A 23010-nucleotide genomic window follows, 5' to 3' on the forward strand; every position below is an offset into this window, starting at 1 on the left:
ACTACATACCAAAGTCAGATTATATTTTAAAGTTATATCCTTTAATAAACCAGGCTTATCTTTATCCCTTGATGAAATATGGATATAGGACTTTAGTGGAAGAATGAAAGCCATTGACAGAAAGAGAACTAATGTATAAATTTGTTTTGAAAGAATATAGGTGTTTATTATAGTTCATTTGTGCCCATAACAGTATAACCAAATTGAAATATCTATTAATATTTAGGAATTTTGCTCCTTCATTCTAATATCCAAAAGACTGGATGAAGAGGACTTTAATGAATTAAAAAAAGAGTTTAATACAAATAAAGGCATCATGTGAAATTTGAAATGCTCCAGTATCATCCATTTCTTTCTTTTCCTATTAGTAGTCATCTTATGGGATGTCTATCAGCTGTTTGCATTCAGTATTACATAGTCAAAATTTCAAATTCTCTGTATGCTATCAACTGATGGAAGAGCTATCATAAAACTAGGTTATTGCTTTGCCAAATAAAAAATAATTAAAGAATTTTGGCCTACATATCAGTTGTAGGATTTACTTAGTTATTTCTCCTCTATGTGAGAAGAAATGATGTTGCTCTTGAGTAGGAGTCTAATATAGGGGAAAGTATACAGGAATACCTCTGAAATTATGTACATCAAATCCAAAACTACCACCATAAATCATATATTTCAATAAAATGAGTCACATGAATTTGGGGTTTCCCAATACATATAAAAGTTATGGTGTAGTATTCTTTAGTCTATTAATATGTGCTATAAGTGTTATGGCTAAAAAATCCCTCTATAATAATATTCTTTGGGGTGGAAGGTGAGGCAATTGGGATTAAATGATTTGCCCTAAATTAAGCTCTAAGACTGGATTTGAATTCTGATATTCCTGGCTCCAGGGTTGATTGCTCTATATCTTGCAGCACTCAGCTGCCCCTACATGTCTTATTTTAGAAATAGTTTATTGCTAAAGAAAAAATGTTAACCATCATCTGAGCCTCCAATGAGTCATAATCTTTTTGCTGGTGTAGGGTCTTGCCTTGGTGTTGATGGCTGCTTGACTGATCAAGACAATTTCTAAAAACAAGATAGTAAAGAAGGAAATTTACCATAGAAATTGACTCTTCACAAAAGATTTCTTTGCGGCATGGGATGCTGTTTCATAGCATTCTATACACAGTATAACTTCTTTGAAAATTGGAGTCAGCCCCCTCAAACCCTGCTGATACTTTATCAACGAAGTTTATTAACTAATAATTCTTTAATATTGTTGTGTCTCAGGAAATAGAAGCTCAAGGAATGGGAGAGAGACAGGAGTGAACGGTCAGTGAAGTGGTCAGAACACATACAACATTTATTTATATGAGCACAGTTTGTGGTGCCCCAAAACAGTTACAATAATGACATCAAAGATCAGAGATCACTGATCACCATAACAAGCATAATAATAATGAAAAAATTTGAAATATCATGAGAATTACTAAAATGTGACACAGGCAAAGTTAGAGTATGTGCTGTGGGGAAAATGACACTAATAGACTTGCTCCATGCAGAGTTGCCACAAACCAAACCAAACCCCAAAACAAACCACAATAACGCAAAGCACCATAGAAGGAATTATGCCTCTATTTGATTAGGACTCTGAACACCTGGTTTCGTATCATGGGTCTGTCCTTAACTTAGTTCCATGACCCAACCTAATGCCTTATTTTCTAGGTTTGTTGGGTCCTATCTGTAGAGATGAAGAATTCAGGAAAGATGTTGTTCTAAATCTTAGGATTTTGTGAACCCAATTCACCTAGCTAATTGATATTGAAACAAATATGAGAAATAGTTCTCATATATTTTTAGCTTTATATACTTTCCTTTAGTTTTTTGTTTTTTTTTTTTTTTTTTTTTTGGTGTGAAGAAAACTTCAGGGGTAATGTGTAAGTTCATTTATTCTAATCATACAATTGAGAAAATACTGAATACCCCAGTAATGAAAAACACAACATAGCTTTTTCATCATAGGCAGTTTCAGAAGAGAAAAACAATTTAGTAAAACTTAATTTACACATCATAAGAAGTTTGCTATTATATTTAATGCTCCATTCTCATAGTCCTCTCTTCTCTATAAAGAAGGGAAATACCTTTTCATCTCTTTTTTGAGGTGACACTTGGCCATTATAATTTGATAGCATCCAAGCATGATTACTTTGATCATGGGTATTGTTTTCCTGATTCTATTTACGTCACTTTATGTCTTCATCAGGTCATGTCTTCCCATTATTCTAAATAGTCATTATATTTAGTCATCATTTCTTACAGCGCAGCAACCTTCTATTATATTACTACAACTTGTTTAGCCATTCTCTAATGTAGGAGCACTTATTGGTTCCTTGTTTGCTATAAGTATTCTTTTGTGTATGGATGCATTGCTTTTTATCATTGTCTTCCTTCAGGTATAAACCTAGTAGCATAATGTCCAGGTCAAAGAGAGGGTATTTTAATCACTTTTTGCTGCATGTTTCCAAATTATAACAGACAATTTCTTAGATCCTAATTATTGTCTGTTTTGGAATAAAATGTAGGGTATCAGGATAGAGTTCCAGATTTAGAACTTCACTGAATAAGGAAGAGTGTATTTTAATCAAAATAATAGATAAATATTTATTGTGTGTTCTGTGTGCCAGGCACTGTGCTAAAGCAAGTTCCAGGGATCCAAATACAATTTCTGACTTCAAGGAGTTTACTATATAATGGGAGAAAACAACATACAAAAGGAATCTTCCAAAATGGGAGAAGGGATCCAATTGAGGGGGCATGGTAAAAAGTTGGTTTGTTGTTGTTATGTCTGACTCTGTGACTCCATTTGAAGTTTTCTTGGTTAAGATACAGGAATTTTTATTGTTGTTGTTTTGCCATTTCCTTCTCCAAATCATTTTTATGGATGAGGAACTGAGGCAAACAGGATTGTCCACATGTCTACTCTATCTACTTCACTGTAGAGAGTACCTGTCCCTGGACAAGTCGTAGAAGCCCAAAGTAGTGTAGCCGAGTGAAAATTAGATGTCTGGACCTAGCCTCCTCCTTAAATGGAGGTTTGGAGTTCATAACCCATACTCTATGAAGTAGAATACCTAGGCTAATGGGATCTTGTAGGTTGATGAAGTTATTCTAATCATGAGCTTTCCCAGATCATGATGGGAAAGTCAGAGACATCCTACCTTGCTACTAGGCCCTTCTGGCTGGTTTATATAGTGAATAGAATGAATAGTGTATTTGGAAATTGATCAGTCACATTTTGATTCCAACAAGAAAATTAGAGCTCGATTAGAACATAAAGATGTGAAAGAAACGTAAATAAAGTCTGCAAAGAGAGTTTGGAGCCAGATGGTGGAGTGGTGGAACTCTGTCTTCCCAGAAATCAGCCGGAGTCAGGATCACTAAACATCTTTATTCTTGATCTTTTACAGTCAAGGTCAGGGGATTAAATCTAGCAATCTCCACACATACCTTCCTCCAATGCAGAGAGAGAGAAAAAGAGAGAGAGAGAGAGAGAGAGAGAGAGAGAGAGAGAGAGAGAGAGAGAGAGAGAGAGAGAGAGAGAGAGAGAGAGAGAGAGAGAGAGAGAGTTGGATGAGGCTATATAGGTTCATTTTCTACATGAAAAATGAAGAAAACTCAACAAGTCACCATCCAGTATTGAGGAACTCACTAAGACAATACCTTTTTTAATTCCAATGATTAGGAAGTTATTCTTTTGATCATAGAGACTTTCTATTAATATTGAATCAAGGGGCAGCTAGGTGGCCCAGTGGATAGAGCACCAGCCTTGAATTCAAGAGGACCCAAGTTCAAATCTGATCTCAGACACTTAACACTTCCTAGCTGTGTGACTCTGGGCAAGTCACTTAACCCCAGCCTCAGGGGAAAAAAAAATAGTGAATCAAGATCTCTGTCATTATAATTTCTATATATTAGTCCTGGTTCTATCCTTTGAGATCAAAATGCATCTAAATTTTTTTTTTTTTTTTAAACAGAGAAAACCCTCAGACATTTGAAAACTGTGATCACATTTCCCACTTAGGTTTATTATTTATTTCAACTGATTTGGTTTTAAGACCATTGGCCTTCCTACCTACTTTCCTCTGAATAGATTTCACTTTGTCTTTCCTAAAAAATGGGACAGTAGTCCAAGTGTGATCTGATCAGTGAAGAACTTAGTAAACAAGTATTTCTTTATTATGTGTATTTATTCCTATTAACACCAAATTTAATTAGCTCTTTTGGCAGAGTGGTAAAAGGACTGGGTTTGGAGTTGGTTTTTAGTTCCATCTCTGCTACATTATAATCATGTCATTTTCACCAAGTCACTTTATTACCCTGAATCTCAATTTCTTTTATTGGTAAAATGGAGAAAAACACCTTAATACTCCATACCTCTTAATAAATCTATTATGAGAGTCAAATAAGATATATGAAGTACTTTATAACTCATAAAGCACTATATAAGTTAAGGATATTCTTATTGCTTTTCTTATTTATTGCTTTAAAAAAGTATTTAATTCATCAGAGTAAACAAGATATCTCTTGAGCATCTGAGAGGTGATAGGTGAAATATAGTGAGTATTATTATAGAGTCCAAGCTGTTGACAAGTATTTATATTAAATACTCATGAAGTGCTGAACATTGGAGATAAAAAGAAAGGTAAAATCTCTCCTCAAAGAACTCACAATTTAATAGAGGAAAAAACTTAGAAGCAAAGATATATCCACTCCCCACAATTTGATCAGCGAATTCCCATTTAGTTCCCAAATTTTTTTGCCTGGGAACAGCTATAAATATTTTTGTATTTAATAGGACTTTTTCTTCTTTCATTGATCTTTTGTGATAGGCTTAGCAGTGGTATAGTTGGGGTCAAATGACATATAATGTTAGTAACTTTTTGTGCATAACTCCAAATTGTTTTCCATTCACAACTCCAGTGATGTCACTGGCATCAGTGTGTCTTCTTTCCTATAATTTCTCCAGCATGAAGCTTTCTTAATCTTCATCAAGATAAAATGTGAGACTGTTCTGGAAATCAATCATCCATTTGCTAATCTACTTTGATTCATGCTTGTCATATAGTATCAATCGCTCATGGGTAGGCCAACCTAATATAATAAAAATGACTTGTCTATCTAAATTAATCTACTTATTCAGTACCATACCAATCAAATTGCCAAAAAATTATTTTATAGAACTAGAAACATAACAGAATTCACCTGGAAGAAGAAAAGATCAAGAATATCAAGTAAATTAATGAAAAAAATACAAAGGAATCAGACCTAAACTATATTATAAAGCAGCAGACATCAAAACCATTTGGTACTGACTAAGAAATAAGAGTGGTGGACCAGTGGAATAGGCTAGGTTAGACACAATAGTCAATGACTATAGTAATCTATTGTTTGATAAACCCAAAGACTCGACCTTCTGGGATAAGAACTCACTTTTGGACAAAAATTGCTGAGAAAATTGGAAAATAGTACAGCAGAAAGTAGGCATAGATATAGTAGAAAGATTTTTCAGTCAGGAGTGAGAAAATCAATGCTTTTATCCAGGCTCTGACATTAACTAGAAGTGTGACTTTGTGCAGTCTTTTAATTTTTGTAGATATCACTTATTTTTAAAATGAGGGGGTTTAGTCTCCAAAACCTCTTTCAGTTCTAAAATTCTAATAACAAACAAACAAAAAAAACTAATTAATGCATTAGAAACCATCTCATTCCACAATTAAGACCAGTTGTTGCCAATTATAACAATGAATTTGAATCTTTTCAGCAGGCACTTTTCATTGTTCAGATTGTTTTTTCCAAAAGCATTTTTTAAAGCACTTTTATCTGTTTAAAAAATGAGTACTAGTGACTAGTCATTGTGTACTGATGTCTCATTTGTTTTGAGATAGCTGAATTTTTACTGTTTAACAATGTAATTTCAACTATGCTGTCTCTTTCAATGACCAAAAGAGATATAGAACAACATCATGGAATGGAAAGGACTGGACTGGAATAGGGTCAAGGAAAGGAGACAGGAAAGGAGAAAGAAAAATAGTTTCTATGGAAATTAGGTAAGTAAACAAACAGATAGGTTATGCTTATTTATACACATCTTTTCTCCCTGATAGAATATAAAATCCATGAAAGCATTGACTATTTTGTCAGTATATTCTCAGTGTCTGGCACATAATAGACATTTAGATGCTTATTGATTGATTAATATAGTTAACAAGAACTGAAGTTACTACTGGAGTAGTAAGAATAGAAAGGAAGAGACAAAAATGGAGTAAGAATCTAGGGTACTTGGCATTTCTGATTGGATGTTTTATAGACTCAATGCTGTCCCTTCAGCTTTAGACTTTGTGCAGGATGTTCCCAGTTTGTTAAAACAATATTTTGTATTCTGTTTTCCTCAAAACCTAAGATTCCATGAGGACACCTAAGGGTTTCCTTTAAGAAAAACTATTTTAGGCTAGGTAAATACAATATGCAAATCAATTTACTTTGCTATCTCTATACAATGTTTTTAATCAGCTGGTGTGTGCTAGCATTGGAGATTGACTGGTCAGGTTCAATCCCTTAACTCAAAAATGTGTTTCTTACTCCTCTAAAAATTAATCATTGAATGTATCCAGTAATTTTTCCAGTATTAGCTCATTATCATTTCCAGTATTAGATCATTATCAGTATCTATAGTGTTTTTGTGTGTGTGTGTGTGTGTGTGTGTGTGTGTGTGTGTTGGGGAGGGGGGGTTGTTATAATATCCAGAATAGATAATTGTATAAAATCTAGGAATTTAGAGCAAAAAGGAATCTAATTCATTAAAACTAAAATGCTGACTGAAATATACATGCAGGAGTCTATTTCAAATACTTAATACATAAGAAATGTAAATAAAATGATCAAGTTTTCTTCTAGTGGTTCTCATGTAGACAATATGTTATGTTATTCAGAATAAAAATACATGCCATTCCATGGTTCTGGCAAAATTATAATGGCTCCTAAGAATGAAATAGTGAATTTTTGGAGAATATTCTGTAATTCTAGCAGAGAAAATATAATCAAATGAAATAATATTCTCCTCTACTAGCTTATGCAAGTAAAGAGGAAAATAAAAATTCTTTTGAAGTGATTATGAGCTGTGTAAAATATAGGACTGATCACATTCAGTATAGTTCTCAATCTCAATAACATGGAGCACCATATTTCTCACAAAGTTGTTGGTAATACGGTTAAATGGTGGATAAAATTGACCTCAAAAGTCAACATCAGAAAATTTTTAAATAGCCTTGTTAATTGTGATATCCCTGATAAATTAAAAAAAAAAAAAAAGGATTCAATTGAAAAGACTACTGAAAAACAAAAGAAAGTATGTTTTGTTGCTGCAAAAAAGTCTGAGAAATATTTTACCTTTAGATTGAAAGACCAAACAAATGGTGGCAGTGTATAAATCCAGATTGCCTTATTTCATCTTTACCCCTTTCTTTTCCCTTGGGACAAATATGATTGTATTAATAAACCTGAAGACAACCACTTGCACATGCTGGAAGTCATAATAACTATTGATATTGATGGTGATGTTATTTCTTTTACAATCTATGGTGTGGTATTTGTTGTGTTGCTTTAGGGAATGGAAAATAGGTAAAGTTTTTTAAGAGTCAATAAATAATATGTTTAGATCTATAAATTTGACAATTCTCTAATGATTAGCCCTAGCATCTTGCCACTAGAATGTTCTCACTACAGGAGTTCTCATCATCTGTTTGATTATTCAGAATGGCATTTGAGAGAATTATTCTCCAAATGGTTGGATTTGTGTCAGTATTTTTCCTATGGGGTAACTCTTTTAGAATGCTGAAAGTTGGGATGCCAACATAGATTTATGGAATCATAACTTTTTCCTGAGGTGATATCCATGATCAAGTTTTATGCACCCAGTCAAACTTATTCAGGAAGGGATTTAAACTGTGTAAATAATGAGATTCTAGGAATCACTGATTTTTGTTCATTCTTACATTTTGCCCAGTGTTCTCCAAGAAATGTCCTTCATCTTACTATAAAGTGTTATTTCTTTATCCCAGAAAGGTTAATTGCCATCTGTTATTACTTTTAGCTAATTAATTGGTATTTTGTGATAAGTGCTTCTCTGTTCTGGGTCCTATGAATCAAATTGGTTCAAAATTTCACTGGAAATTTCTCCTGCAGTGTAGCATTTGGGATCAGTTCTTTTAGAATTTATATCCTAAGTATCTCTTTAGTTATCTAACCAAAAATCATCAGAGTTGTCAGGCTACAAATATCAAAGGGCACTATATATGCCTCTTTAGTACGTGGAGAAAATGCATTCAATTGTGAAGTAGCCAGCTGGAGATGTCTTTATTATCACCAGGAGGATGAACAGTCAGTGATGAATTCTTTGGTCATAGTACCTCATCAATCATAGAAAAACTTTAAAAGTATCCCCAAGTCCTAAGTAATCTTCTACTCCATAGTGAAATGGTACAGAGGGAAGCAGAAGGTGCTTTAAGAATCACATCATTTTTTTAGGTCATCTATACCATTAACTGTCTGTACTCTGAGTATAAGGTCTTTGAAAACTGAATCATATTAATATGGATAAGCTCATAATAAATGAAAACAAAAATACATATGGAAGTTGCAAGTGAAAGGAAGGATGACTCACAGAGATGAGAGACAAACAAGAAGACTCAATAAGATGACTTTTTGTCATTCCTGCTTCCATAGGCAATAAGACATGCCATCTTGCCACTTGTGAGCACAGGCACTTGACAGACCACTCAAAGTAATTACAATTTGTACACCAACATGAAGAAGATCTAAAAAAATCCATGAAGAACTTGACAAGATTTTCTAAGCCTAGCTAACATAGATTTTGATATGTTGTGACCTCATTGTGAAGATGGCAGAGAATAATGAAAAGATAGGAAAAGAAATGGAAAGATATGGAAGAGAATGGAAGAATATGTTATATGGAAATATGGCTTTTGTTTACTTGTTCAGGTGTGTCCAACTCTTCTTGACCCCATTTGAGATTCTCTTGACAAAGACACTGGAGTGGTTTGACTTTTCCTTCTCTAGCTTGTTTTTCAAATGAGGGGACTAAGGCAATCAGAGTGAAGTGACTTGCCCAAGGTCATCCAGCCAGTAAGAGTCTAAGGCCTGATGTGAATTCAAGAAGATGAGTGTACTTCACTCAGCCTGGTACTCTATCTGTTGCACCACTCAGCTTTCTGTGGTTAGAGTATAATAAAGAAAAAAGAACTTTATAGACTACTCAGAAGCCTTATACCTACATGTTATGATTACTTTTTTAAAGTCAAAGTTGCTGGATATTCAGAAGACTAAATAATAATATAAAAGTGAAATTGATTCTCTCTAAACAGATAGGAATTGATTGGTTACTTTTATGGGGAAAATGTTAGGATAAATCATTTATATGTAGGCAGAACATCAATCCAAAGCAGTGGTTAAAATCAAAACCAAATTAGAATGAAGGCCAATAAGAACATGTTGCAAACAATTACAAATGAAATCTCAGAACCAGATGAATTACTGATGTCAAAGAAGGGGAGGAAACAGTGGAAGATGGTCATGCTATTGACCTTGATTGCCATTATTTCCTGTAGAATTTAATTGTTGTAAAAGCATTCCCAGAATATAGAAAGTGAAAGAGTCCCAACTGGCCTTGGCTAGCAAATGCTTGATTTCCTTGCTGGCCAGGGAAACGTGATAGTCAAATACAACACAAATTTAGAAGATAAGCATGATTGCTGCATGTTGACAATGGAAGATTGTGAACATTACCCCCCAGAAAGCAGTAGAAAAACATTGGAGTCAAAGGCAAGTCAGCACAGACTTAAGATCTAACCATTCTTGTCATCTCACTTGCTTTATACCCATGTACCGGGCAGGAGCCATAAAAAGTTGAAAAAGCAAGCAGATTTGTCAAGCATTTTTGTTGTCATTTATTTCCATCATCACTAGCTACGGAACTGTTTACATTTGCACTTTTAAAATACAGCACAAGTAACAGTGGCCCCTTAAAAAGACAAAGTCAGAAAGAATGATTGGCCCCAACTAAATACACTTAGAAGGAATCCTTTCTGGAAGCAGCTGTAATTTTTTTTAAATAAAGCTTTTTATTTTTAGAATATATGCATGGATAATTTGACAATGTTGACCCTTTCATAGCTGTGTTTCAAGTTTTCTCTTCCTTCCCCTTACCCCTTTCCCTAGATGGCAAGCAATTCAATGTATGTTAAACATGTTAAAATATAAGTTAAATCCAATATTATAAACATATTTGTACAATTCTCTTGCTGTACAAGAGAAATCAGATCAAAAATAGAAAGGGAATGAATAAGAAAACAAAATATAAGCAAACAACAAAAAAGAGGGAGAACTTTATGTTGTGGTCCAGACTCGGTTCCCACAGTCCCTTGTCTGGGTGTAGATGGCTCCCTTTATCACAAGATCATTGTAACTAGCAGCTGTAATTTTTAAAAGCCTTGAGGAATTCTTTTCAAAAACGTCTCAGGAAGAGACAATTATCAAAAGTTTGATAACAAACAATAACTGGCATTTTCATTGGTTGTCCCCTGAATCATAATATCATCTACCTACTTGAATTTCTGTGAGGATAAAGTAAAACACTATTTGTAAAAAGTTTTGCAAAGTTTAAAAGTGTTGTGTATAAATGTTAGTTATTATAAATTTCTTTCAGTAGTGCAAAGTGAAACTCAGGTGTGCCACTATTCTAGTTCAGGCCCTTCTTACCTTATGCTTGGGGCATTGCAGTGGCCTGCTGGTGAGGCTGCCTGCCTCTTGTCTCTCCCAACTTCAGTCTGCCCTTCATTCAGCCCCTAAATGATTTTTCTAAAGCACAGGTATAGACCCATTCAATAAACACTAATGACTTCCTATCTCTTCCAGGATCAAATAAAATATTCCATTTGGTATTCAAAACCCTTCATAACCTACCCCTTTCCTTCCCTTTGAGTTTGCTGACACCTTACTCTCCCACCACATACTTTTCAGTCCATTGATGACGACCTGGTTATTTCTAGAATTTGACACTCCAGTTCTCAGCTTTGGGCATTTGGTTATTCTTCCTTCTCATCTCCAATTGTTTCTTCCAGGGTCTTCCCTGCCTTTCTTCAAGTCTCAGCTAAAATCTCACCTTCTACAGAAAGCCTTTCTCAATCCTTTTTTGTTTTTAGTAAATGGAATAAAACAAGCATTTCCATAACATAGTACAATTAAAAAACTGATTGTCCATGAAACTGCAAATCTATGTACCACTTGCTATTCCTTTCAAATATAAAACAAAATTATCATGCAAATTTTTTTTCTTCCTTCCGTCCCCCAGGTGGCTACCGTTAGACAGCTACCAATAGGTAGCTGTGTTTGTGTGTGTGTGTATGTACTACTCTACATTTACTTTTATTTATTAGTTCTTTCTTTGGATGCACATATCTTTCTTCATATGTCTTTTAACTACTTCCCTTATTAACATCTCTGATCAGTCTTATTTGTACATAGTTTGTATATGTTGTCTTATTAGGTTAAAAGCTTCTTGAGAGCAGGGTCTTCCTTTTGCCTTTCTGTGTATCCCTAGCCCTTAGTCCAGTGTTTGCACATAGTAGGAATTTTAAAATTTTTATTGAATTTCAAAAAATTTTCATAGACAGGTACAGAATAGATAGAAAATGATCTCAGAGAGGAAATGCCTAGTGCCTAAAAGGAAAGGTCCCATTTGGGAAGGTTGGCTTTTTTGTTGTTATTGTTGTCTTAACTTTTTTACCTTATATATGGAATAAAGGCACCCACTTACTCACTAAATCTCTTGGTCAGAATGTTGCATGAATCCACTTATAAAGTTTACAAAGCAGGCTCACTGCTATGATTGCCAAGTTTTTTGACATCCTTAAGCACTCTCCAAGGTTGAGACATTCTTTTGGGTTATATTACCATTGTTTTCTAGCATTGGTTAGAGCATACTACCTCAAAATTCCTTCCTCAATGCTCCTTGTTTGACAGATGCTGAATCATTTAGCAGTTGCCTATTACTGGCATATATGGTAACTTACATGCCAGTCTGCCTAAAGGGCCCTGGTAAAGTCTGAAATGTGACTTGTGGCCATTTATGAGGCTTGAGTACAATAAACAGACTCTGCCAAATGAGCTGATTTTGATTTTTTCAAATGCTGCCCAGTAAGTTTCATTGCTCTCTATTCTACATAATTCAAGGCATTCATTGACTTAATATGTTATACTTACAATAAAATTTGTCCTCTGAATTTCTCAACATTTGAATAACAATTATTATATGAATTTAGGCAGATCCCAAATGGAGTCAGGAAGTCCTGGATTCAAATTGGGTATCAGGCACTTAGTAGTTATGTGACTGGATAAGTAACTAGATATGTGACTCTGGGCAAATCACTTTACCCTATTTACCTCAATTTCTTCATCTGTAAAATGATATAGAGCAAGAAATGATAAACCATTCTGACATTATGGCCAAAAAAGCCCCAAAATGTGGTCATGAAGAGTTAACTCAACTGAAATGACTGAACATTTGTAAATGGATTGATTTCCTTTTATAGATATTTGTTCTATGTGAGATTCTGTGGCTTATATGTAATAAACACAGGAATCCATTAATTCTGTTCTCTTGCAGCATCTAATATATCTGAAATTAGATTCTAACTTTGATCTTTTGCACATCTCATCAGCTTAGACATTGAGTTATCATGGATTCTAAATCTACCATATATAGTAGGGAGAGAGAAAGCCAATACATTTAAAGAATTCTTTTTTGGTATCAAAAACATACACTTGCTCTTCAACCAGTGAATCACAAGCTACCATACAGCAGGGAGTAGGAAAGACTTCTTGTAAAAGGTAGAATTTTAGCTAGTATTGAAGTAAGCCAGAAGACAGCGAGAAGTGAGAACATTCCAAGTATGGGAGTATCAGAAGGATTGCCATTGAAAATGTTTGGATTTCAGCAGTATCTCTACTGGGCATGTGTCCCAAAAGAGAGAAAGGGGCCCACATGTGCAAAAATGTTTTGTGGCAGCCTCTTTGTAGTGGCCAGAAACTAGAAACTGAGTGGATGCCCATCAGTTGGAGAATGGCTGAATAAGTTATGGTATATGAATATTATGGAATATTATTGTTCTACAAGAGACGACCAGCAGTATGATTTCAGAAAGGCCTGGAGAAACTGACATGAACGATGTGAAGTTAAGTGAAGCTAAGTGAAGTGAACAAAACCAGGAGATCATTGTACATGACAAAAACAAGATTTAGTGATAACCAATTCTCATGGATATGGCTTTTTTCAACAGCAAGGTGGTTGAGGTCAGTTCCAACAAACTTATGATAGAGCTATCTGCATCCAGACAGAGGATTCTGGGGATTGAGTGTGGATCACAACATAGTATTTTCACCCTTTTTATTGTTGTTTGCTTGCATTTTGTTTTCCTTTTTGATCCAATTTTTCTTGTGCAGCAAGATACTTGTGGAAATCTGTATAGAAAAATTGCACATGTTTAACATATTGGATTACTTTCTGCCTTGGAGAGGGGGTAGGGGGAAAGAAGGGAAAAAAATCTGGAATACAAGGTTTTGCAAGGATGAATTTTGAAAGTGATCTATACACATGTTTTCAAAATAACAAACTTTAATAATAAAAAGGAAAAAGAAAATGTGGATGTAAGGAACAGTAAAAAGGGTGGGTTAAAGAATCCCTAAGAAGGAATACAGCATAAGAAAAATACTGGAAAGAAGTTATAATGAAATTTAAATGCCAAATACGGTTTTATATTTGATCCTGGGAGTGACAGGGAGCCTGAAAGGAGGATGGACTGGAGTGAGGAGAGGCAGGCAGACCCACTAAGAGGTTATTGTGATAGTCCAGGCTTAAGATGCACCAAGGTGTTGGCGGTATCAGAGAAGAGAAGAGGCCAATGTGAGCCATATTAGGAAGATAATATCATTAGGCCACAGAAACAGATCAGATGTATTGGGGGTTGTGAGACAGTGAGAAATTGAGAATGACACCTGGGTCACTGGGAGAATGTTGATGTCCTTAACTGTAGTAGAGATATCTGGAAAGGTGTTGATATATTTTAATATTATGTGTTGACATATTTTGTGATATTTTAAATATTATATATTATAATAACAGCATATAATATGAAATATAATTACTATGATATATAACCAAATATTACATGTAATTTAAATAATAATATAATTTAAATGTTTAATTATTGCAGTTATAGTAACTATTGCTAACTGTATATAATTGATTTCCTTCATAATTCTACATATTTTATGCATTTAAAAACATTATTCAGAGAAGGATTCACCATACTGCCAGGAGAATCTATGAATGTTGTGATCCCCTGTTCAAAAAAGATTTGATAGAAATCTCAGATATGGTTTTCTTAGCTTAAACTCTATTGACTCCCTAAAATAGATTTATTTAATTACTTAATTTTGTTATTCTTATTTTGCAGGAATTTATTTTATCTGAAGATTACAACAAGATGACCCCTGTGAAAAGCTACCAAGGTAGGATTGCTATGTCCTTCTAACTAGATCTGAAAAGAAAACATTTCTTGAAGCTTTTAATGGGCAGCTTTATGTAAGGAGTTGACAAAGTTAACTATAGTTAAGATTGCTGGGTTTTGTGTGCATGTGCTTTTTTTTTTTTTTTTTTTTTTTTTTTCCCCCCTCCTCTCCCTTATGTGGACATTTTAAATTGCAGAAATATTTAATTGACTTCAGTTCCTTTCCAACTTTCATAAGGTCTTAAGGTCCAGAAAACATGCCAAGTAGATAAAATAATATGAAAGCTGCTTGGGGAGGAGGGTCTACCCCCAAGAACTCCACAATTTGGTAAAACTGCAGTATATGATGAGATTTCTGAATTGGCAGAAAAATAGATGGTTAGATGTTGACTTGGTCTTTCCTTAAAGTATAAGTTATTAAGGAATTACCAGAGAATCTCAAATCTACCATAACCTTCAAGAAAGTCAAGAAAACTAATTACAACTCTTGACATTTCTTTGGCCTTTAGCTTTGGCAGTATCCCATTTGAACTTCTGCTGGAAAGGCTACTATGTATATAATGTGATTAACTAATTACATTGGAAAATGTACATGGAAAATTTAGTGATGATAAAAATAATAATATCAAAACTTTTACCTTGTAGTCATCTAACTGAGGCAGCATAATATAGTGGAAAAAGCCATAATTTTGGAGCCTTAAACTTAGAGACCAAGTTAGAGTACCAGATGTGCCATTTATTTCGTTTATGACCATAGACAAGTCACATAATCTCTAGTGACCTCAGTTGTCTTAATTTGTAAAATCAAGGGGTTAGATTGTCACTTTTGAGGTCCCATGCAGCTCTTAATCTATGATTGTATTAAAATACCTGATAACCATGAATGTATGGAATATTATTGTTCTGTAAGAAATGACCAGCAGGAAGAATACAGAGAGACTTACATCAACTGATGCTGAATGAAACGAGCAGAACCAGAAGATCACTGTACACTTCAACAACAATACTGTATGAGGATGTATTCTGATGGAAGTGGAAATCTTCAACATAGAGAAGAGCTAATCCAATTCCAATTGATCAATGATGGACAGAAACAACTACACTCAGAGAAGGAACACTGGGAAATGAGTGTGGACTACTTGCATTTTTGTTTTTCTTCCCAGGTTATTTTTACCTTCTGAATCCAATTCTTCCTGTGCAACAAGAAATTCGGTTCTGCACATATATGTTGTATCTAGGATATACTATAACATATTGCCATGTAGGGGAGGGGGTGGAGGGAAGGAGGGGAAAATTCGGAACAGAAGTGATGAGTACAAGGGATAATGTTGTAAAAAAAATTACCCATGCATATGTACTGTCAAAAAAAATTATAATTATAAAATTAATTTTTAAAAATTAAATACCTGATACCATCAGAAAGCCTAAGATTTGCCCACAAACAATGGGACGTGATTGTTAAGAAAAGCTGATGAAATTTTGTTCTGGTAAGAGTTAATAATATTCCGTGTAGCTAAGTTCCTACCAGCAATAGAAGAAAGAAATTTTATACTAAGTTGATTCCCTATTCTTCAGCCATGCTCATTTTGGAGGGAGAAAATACTGCCAGCTTCCCCTCATACCTTGTTACTTTTTCCTTCAAGAGGTCTTAGATTCTTTCATTATCCACCACTAAGAAAAGAATGGTGATGGCCGTCTCATCCATCTTAGCTTTTCTTTTTCATATGTAGCACCTTTCTCACCATGACTAGGGGATAGAGAAGTAAAGCAAAGAAGTAAGCAGGTGATCAAACTCCCCTATTTTCCTTCACCAGTGACCACTGAGTTGGGTTACCTTGGAGATTGCAAGAGCTTACTCTGTTTTGAATTAGAATAACAGTTATATAAGAGTGCTGAGTTTGTGGGGTTGAGCCTGAAGTTAGAAGTTCAGCTTTCATTCATATTGATACATTTCTTTTTTCTAGTCCAAAGATTGTATCCTAATCTAATCTTATCATGGGGGAGAGTCATTCAGTCTATAACTATATATTTTGATATGTAAATTTTGGATGGGGTGTATGTATTCACGTATAGCTATCTAAATAGATATGACATCACTGTGGAAGAACTGTTGCTCTTACATCTGTCTTGTCTGTCTGTTTTACAAGGACAACATCATAAGCATAATCATATGCAGGCAGTCACTGAGGCTCTGCTCTGAAACCCACTTTTCACAACTTTAGGGGTGGAATGATCATTTTTTTAAAGTGGTAGCATGTTCCAGTCTCCTTTGATCAAGTTTTGCACTGTTTATCTTATAAGAAATTCATCCTCTTAGATCTCAGTTGGGGCTGGTCATGATGGTCATATATTTTTCATATTCTAGTATCATTAAAATTATGTGAGTTGTATTAAAGATATGGTTTAGATAAGCTCTGAGAAAAAGCTGTTTATTTGGGGTGGAGGGCAGAGGGAGGTGGTGTTAGAGAAACAGTTTCTGCCTCAAGACCAGAGTTCAACTCCATCATGATGTGACCTGGCCCCATGACTTTGGGCAAGTCATTAACCTCTCCAGGGGCCTTGGGTAATTCTGCAGAGGAGTTGTCAGTTTGCATCTCTGAGGATGGGGAGCAGGTCTCTTCACTAGAAGCACAGCATACAGATCTGAACCAGTATAAAAAACCAGGCTATTAAAAGACATGTGAGGTCTGACAGAAAGAGCTTTATTAATAATATGTAAGTTAAGCTTTTTGGATATCATTAATTAATCAATAAACATTTATTAAGCACTTACCTTGATCCAGGTACTGTGTTCAACTAAGAAGAAGCCTCACTTATCACCTTTGTTATTATTAAACTAAACAAATCAGCTGTACCCTCTTCATTTGTCCAGATATTTTGTCAGGCTATGATTGTCATTCATTTAAGACCCAAAGTTACTTTTTTCGCTTATTGACAGTCCAGAATACTTCAGGTGGTGTTTCACTGATAGTTTTATCAGTTTCTGCTGGGTGGTGGCAGAGAGAATGGTACATTCCTCTTTTTTTAAAAAATTATAGTTTTCATTTATCAGATATATGCATGGGTAATTTTACAGTATTGACGATTGCCAGACCTTTTGTTCCAGTTTTTCCCCTCCTTTTTCACCCCCCTCCCCCCACCAAGATGGCAGGTTGACCAGTACATATTAACTATGTTTAAGTATAAATTAAATACAATATAGGTACATTCCTCTTGAAATGTTTATCTCTTTTCCCTGGTCTTCTGATTTTTCCACCCCTTACTTAGCATGACAAATAGGTCTGTTGTTTTTCAGCTCATCAGAGCAGGGTAACAATGGTCCTGTTTGTTCTGGAGATGGAGTGGGTGCTGAGCACGGGACAGGACAAACACTTCACCTGGCACTGCTCAGAGAGTGGACAGCGCCTGGGAGGTTACCGCACCAGCTCTGGACCCTCCGGCCTGCAGTATCCTTGATTATATCTCCAGCTTTTGTCTCATGTTTTTTCCATCCTCGAATAAGTTTAAGATGTCTGGGTTCAAAAGTTTTTCTTGTTGAGTTACCCTGTTGGAATGGGAAGCTCAAGTCATCATGGGTATGTGGGTGGATATGGACCAAATTGAAATAATAGTTTATGGTCTGCAGCAGCCTAAGATGCATAATAAATGAGAGATGAAATAGAGACTGAGCATCCTATACTATAGCTTAGTCATATTCTGTCAAGTCCACAATCTGAAAGCAAAGTCAAGAAATCCACTCCAAGAATATAGAAAAGGGAAATGCAAAGAACTCCCAAATGCAGCCTTTGATTTTTTTTTTTCTTTCAGTGGCAATTATCAGTAGATAACAAACTAAGGCTTCTGAACAACATTGTTAGTAGGAGAGGAACAATAAACCTAATGAGAGCAGGTTACCAGTCAAACTTAGTAATGTCCCAAGTTTCATTGCCAGCTGTAGGATGAAAACATACTATGCCTTCTTGAGTAACCTAAGAATCATGTAATGCTACCCAGCCTTCATTAGATCTAACAATCTAACAAGGTTTGTGGGTTGATGGAAAAACTTAGCACTTAGTGCAGTCATCTGCAAAGAATAAATGCTAATTGATTATTTGTTGACCTAGTCTGCCTTTCTGAGGCAAATACAACCTTTGCATGATCAGGTAAAGATGGTAATAAGGTGATCACAGATTCTTGGGTTTAGAAGGGATTTTGAGATACTGATTTGAAAAATGTTTTCCCCACTCTTCAACCTTCTTTAGTTTTACATTTCATTTTATTCAACCAAACAATAGACCTTTGCCCTGGTTCCTCATCTCTACTTTTACTTTTTCAAGACACTCTTCATAGCACTCCTAAACTAATGGGCATTTGGGGGCAGGGGGAGAGGGAGGCAATGGGGTTAAGTAACTTGCACAAGGTCACACAAGTAGTAAATGTCAAGTGTCTGAGGCTGGATTTGAAGTTTTCTCAACTCAAACTTTTAGAGATTGATTCCCTGTCAAATCAGACTATTTAGCCTAGTTTTCAAGGTCCTCCATAAACTTGTTACTTATCTACCTGCCTATCCATATCTCATGAATACTCTGTGTTCCCATTGTAATATATTAATTCTCCCCTGGACATACCTCACCTTGTAATTTTCCAGCATTGTGTTTTTCTTTGCTTACATTGTTCCCTGTGTCATGGATGATAAAACTCTTTACCTTAGAAGAAACTCATCTTTTTTCCAGCCCCTGTCTCAGTGCCTAGCTTAAGTGTTGATTCATGAGATTTTTAGGTTACTCTTAATAATTCTCCGTGGTTTGTTTTCCTGCCTCACCTTTTGAATTCCCACCAATTCTTTGAAGTCCAGTTCTGGGGACAATTCTCCATCAGTCTCTCTCTAATTCTTCTTCCTACCTCTGTCATGCTTATTATTCCCTCAGAATTCATTAAGAAAAAAAAATTGTTTGCCTTTCCGATAACTCTGTAACATATAATTGTGTATTGATATAATTGTTGTGGTGTATATTTGTCCTAATTCCTCACTAGACTCCAGGAAAGCTAGGATAATGTCATTCCTAGGTTTTGTATCTCCCTCCTATTGCCTTACACAGTACTTTGTAACCTAGAAGGCACTTGATAAATTCTGTTTGCTTTAACAAGCAGTTAGTGTAGACAGAGTACTGTGTTGGGCAGTGGGAGAAGATCAAGAGTTCAAATGGGAGATGGTCCCTGTGGAGCTGAAACTTGTAGGGACACATGACATAGTCACAGTAACTGTATTGCTGTATTCTATGTAGGTATAAATACCATAGAAGTGAGCAGAGAGAAAGATAAATTTGCAAAGTCAGAAAGAAAAAAGTGGTGGACACTTCTAGCTTTCAGAATCTCGTATCCATATATGGGACTGAGACTTGAAAAATGTATGAAGTCATATGTTCCGTGATCCCCAGCAGTCAGATCATCTGCTTGGCAGTCTTCACAGATGGGTGTCAGGAGCCGGAGCCCTCCCCTCTTGTCTAGATGAGCCAACTCCCTTTAGAAGCTGTCGATTTCATTCTCATTTTCTGCTCCTCATCACAGCTATGCTTTTGGAGAGATTTACCAAAAAAGGAAGGGGGTCACTGAAAGAAATTGAGTCAAATTAGCATGAAATCAGATGGCAGCTTAATAATTATCTTCATAAAATTTTAAGATGTACTCTGCACTTAAGCTCTAATAATTGCACTTATTCAGGCTGTCAGTGTTCAGTGTTATCTGATATGTTATTACTGTGACATTGATCTTATAAAAAAGATTTTATAGGCTAGTTCTCTAGCCCAGCATAACAAAATTCATTTTCAAGGCTTCAGAATTAAGGGAAACAAATTCCTAATCAGTAGCCCTCATTCACAGAGCAAGCTTTTAAAAGCCTGAATGAAAAGGTATTCCACTCCAATCCACAGAATGATCACAAATGGGATGAGAGGACCTGAGTCTGCCCAAAATGTTTTAGGCTGGTCAACCACTTCAAGTAGCTCTTTCCTATACACTGCATTTTATGTGCATTATTGCTCCCATTTTCGGGCAAGGGAGGCTAGAAGTTAGAGAGAAAATCAACCTATTTTGGAGGAGGCAGCACCTCTGGTTAAAAGGAGCCACCAAACATGGCCTTTGACAGAAGTCAGTCAGTTCAAGAGTTTGGACTTTAGCCCAAGATTTTTTTAAGCAACTGCTCTTGACACCTGCCTTTGAGGAAGTAGCAGCTGCGCTCACTTTTCAGTTCAGTTTAATAAGAATAAGTGCCCAACGTAGACAAAAGGCTGTGCTAAGCACAGGCTGGATTTTGAAATTTAAATAAGCATTATTCTTGCTTTTGTGGAACTCACAGGATGTAAGGGGAGAAACTTATAGAAAGATGTGTAGTTGAGACAGCTAGGTCTCACTGTGGCAAGAGTGGAAAATGGAATCAAAAAGACCCAAGTTAAAATCCAGCCTCAGACACTAGGTCTGTGACTTTGGGCAAGTAACATTTACTTGCCTCAGTTTCCTCATTTGTAAAATGGTAATAACAATATTATGTTGTGAGGATAAAATGAGATGATCTTTGTAAAGTAAAGTAAAGCAAAGCACAATGCTGGGCACATAGCAGGCACTATGTAAATTCTTATTCTCCCCCTAACTCAGTTCAAAAGAATATGATGGTGCCTCCTATTTTCTGATCAGTAATGAGACATTATATGATTGCTTTTTCTCTCCTCTCTGCAAATGATTTTCCACTACAGATTTCCAGTTAATATTTCCCAAACATAAAACTATGTCCCTTCCCAACTCAAACATCTTGAAAAGATACCTCTTTCTTTTAGGATAAAAGATAATGATCTTCATCTTGTCACTTAAAGCTTCTGCCGTCTGGTCACCACTGATCTTTCTAGACTTGTGAAGCCTCTCCTGACCCCTCCCCATTCCCTTAAGCCCCAACTGTTGGTTCTCTCTCTCTTTCCTCAAGTTACCTAGTACTTACTTATCTGTCTGCGTGTTTTTTCTCCCAAATCAAATGAAAGCTGCTTGAGGACAAGAGCTAGGTTTTTGCCTTTCTGTATCCTCAGTAACTGGTATCTAGAAAGTACTTTAAATTGAATGGCATATATCAAGCCCAGAAAAAAAAGATAGACTTCTGTGCAAAAGTACATGAAGAAAAGATGTAAGGTCTCCTTTATCTAATTGTCACAGTTCAGTTTTTGTCAACACCTTTCTCAGAGGTGACAACACCCTCTTACACCACCATTTATTATAACTACAACATAATTTTACAAAGTCTTGCCTCTTCTCTGCATGTGCAAAGAACCCTGGGGTTTCAACTTCTTTGTTAATTTATGGCTCAGCTAAATCCAGCCAACAGAGTGGTGGTAATGGTCATGGAAATGACCGTGAACTGCGCAAACACTCCTGAAAAGAAAGAGTGCCTGACCTCAGCTAACTCCTCTTTGCTGGCTCAGAATTTGGAGCCCTAGTGGCAGCCCAGCACCTGGAAACATATTTAGCCAACACTAAATACCAGCAGCTTGACGGTTTGTGCTTTAGCCAGAGAAATCTCCACCAGTAACCAACTGACTTTTCTTATTCCAGAATGTTTTTGTTTTTTTCTTTTTCTAGATAATGACTAGATAACTGGTACAGACTGCAAATAATAGGCAGCCCAGATAGGAATGAAATTTCAATACACATCCCATTTAAAAATACACATAATCAAATTTCCATCTTCCCAATTCTTAACATGATTTTCTTACTATTTTGTTTTGTCTTTTGATTTACTTATTGACTTATTTATTCATCTATCCATTCATGCATTCATTCACGCATTAATTTGTGTAATTATATTTCATTGGAAGAAAGGGGAGAAAATAAGGGTGGAAATTCCTGAATGGTATGGTTAAGAGATTTATTTTTAAAAAGGAGAAGTAGGTAGATTTTCGGTTTAATAAGTGGCTATTAAGTGTCTACTATGTGCCAGGTACTATGCTTAGTTGGTACTATGAATGTTGCTATTAATTCATTTCAGTCATATCCAACTCTTCCATGACCCCCTTTGTGGTTTTCCTGGCAAAAATACTGGAGTGGTTTTTCATTTTCTCTTCTGGCACATTTTACAGATGAGGAAACTGAGGCAAACAGGGTAAAGTGACACCCTAGGTTCACACAGTAAACATCTGAGGTTGAAGAGGAATATTCTTGAATTTGGGCTGGGCACTCTTATTTACTGTGCCATCTAACTACATTTGGCACTTTGAAACAGACAGAAAGGAAAGAGTCCCTGCCCTCTTTTTTTTTCATTTTTGGTTAAAAATTTTGAGTTCCAAATCCTCTGTTCCTCCCTCCCTTGTTACCTCCTTGAGAAGACAAGCAGTTTGATAGAGGTTATACATGTGCAATCCTGCCA

At 35.6% G+C, this 23010-nt stretch overlaps 1 protein-coding gene across 2 annotated transcripts in view; it reads left to right on the plus strand.

Annotated features, from left to right (window-relative positions):
- The window catches only part of WDFY2 (WD repeat and FYVE domain containing 2), a 146746-nt gene that overhangs the window by 91074 nt on the left and 32662 nt on the right, over nt 1-23010 (plus strand). Inside the window, exons 4-5 of one of the 2 annotated variants that reach the window (XM_074304788.1) lie at nt 14574-14628; nt 17923-18073. In XM_074304788.1, coding sequence (XP_074160889.1) covers nt 14574-14628; nt 17923-18073 — 206 coding nt within the window. The remainder of the gene's footprint in view (nt 1-14573; nt 14629-17922; nt 18074-23010) is intronic. The other variant, XM_074304789.1, reaches the window with a different exon arrangement.

The sequence above is a fragment of the Sminthopsis crassicaudata genome, chromosome 3 (genome assembly GCF_048593235.1).
Source record: "Sminthopsis crassicaudata isolate SCR6 chromosome 3, ASM4859323v1, whole genome shotgun sequence".
In the NCBI taxonomy this organism is placed as follows: domain Eukaryota; kingdom Metazoa; phylum Chordata; class Mammalia; order Dasyuromorphia; family Dasyuridae; genus Sminthopsis; species Sminthopsis crassicaudata.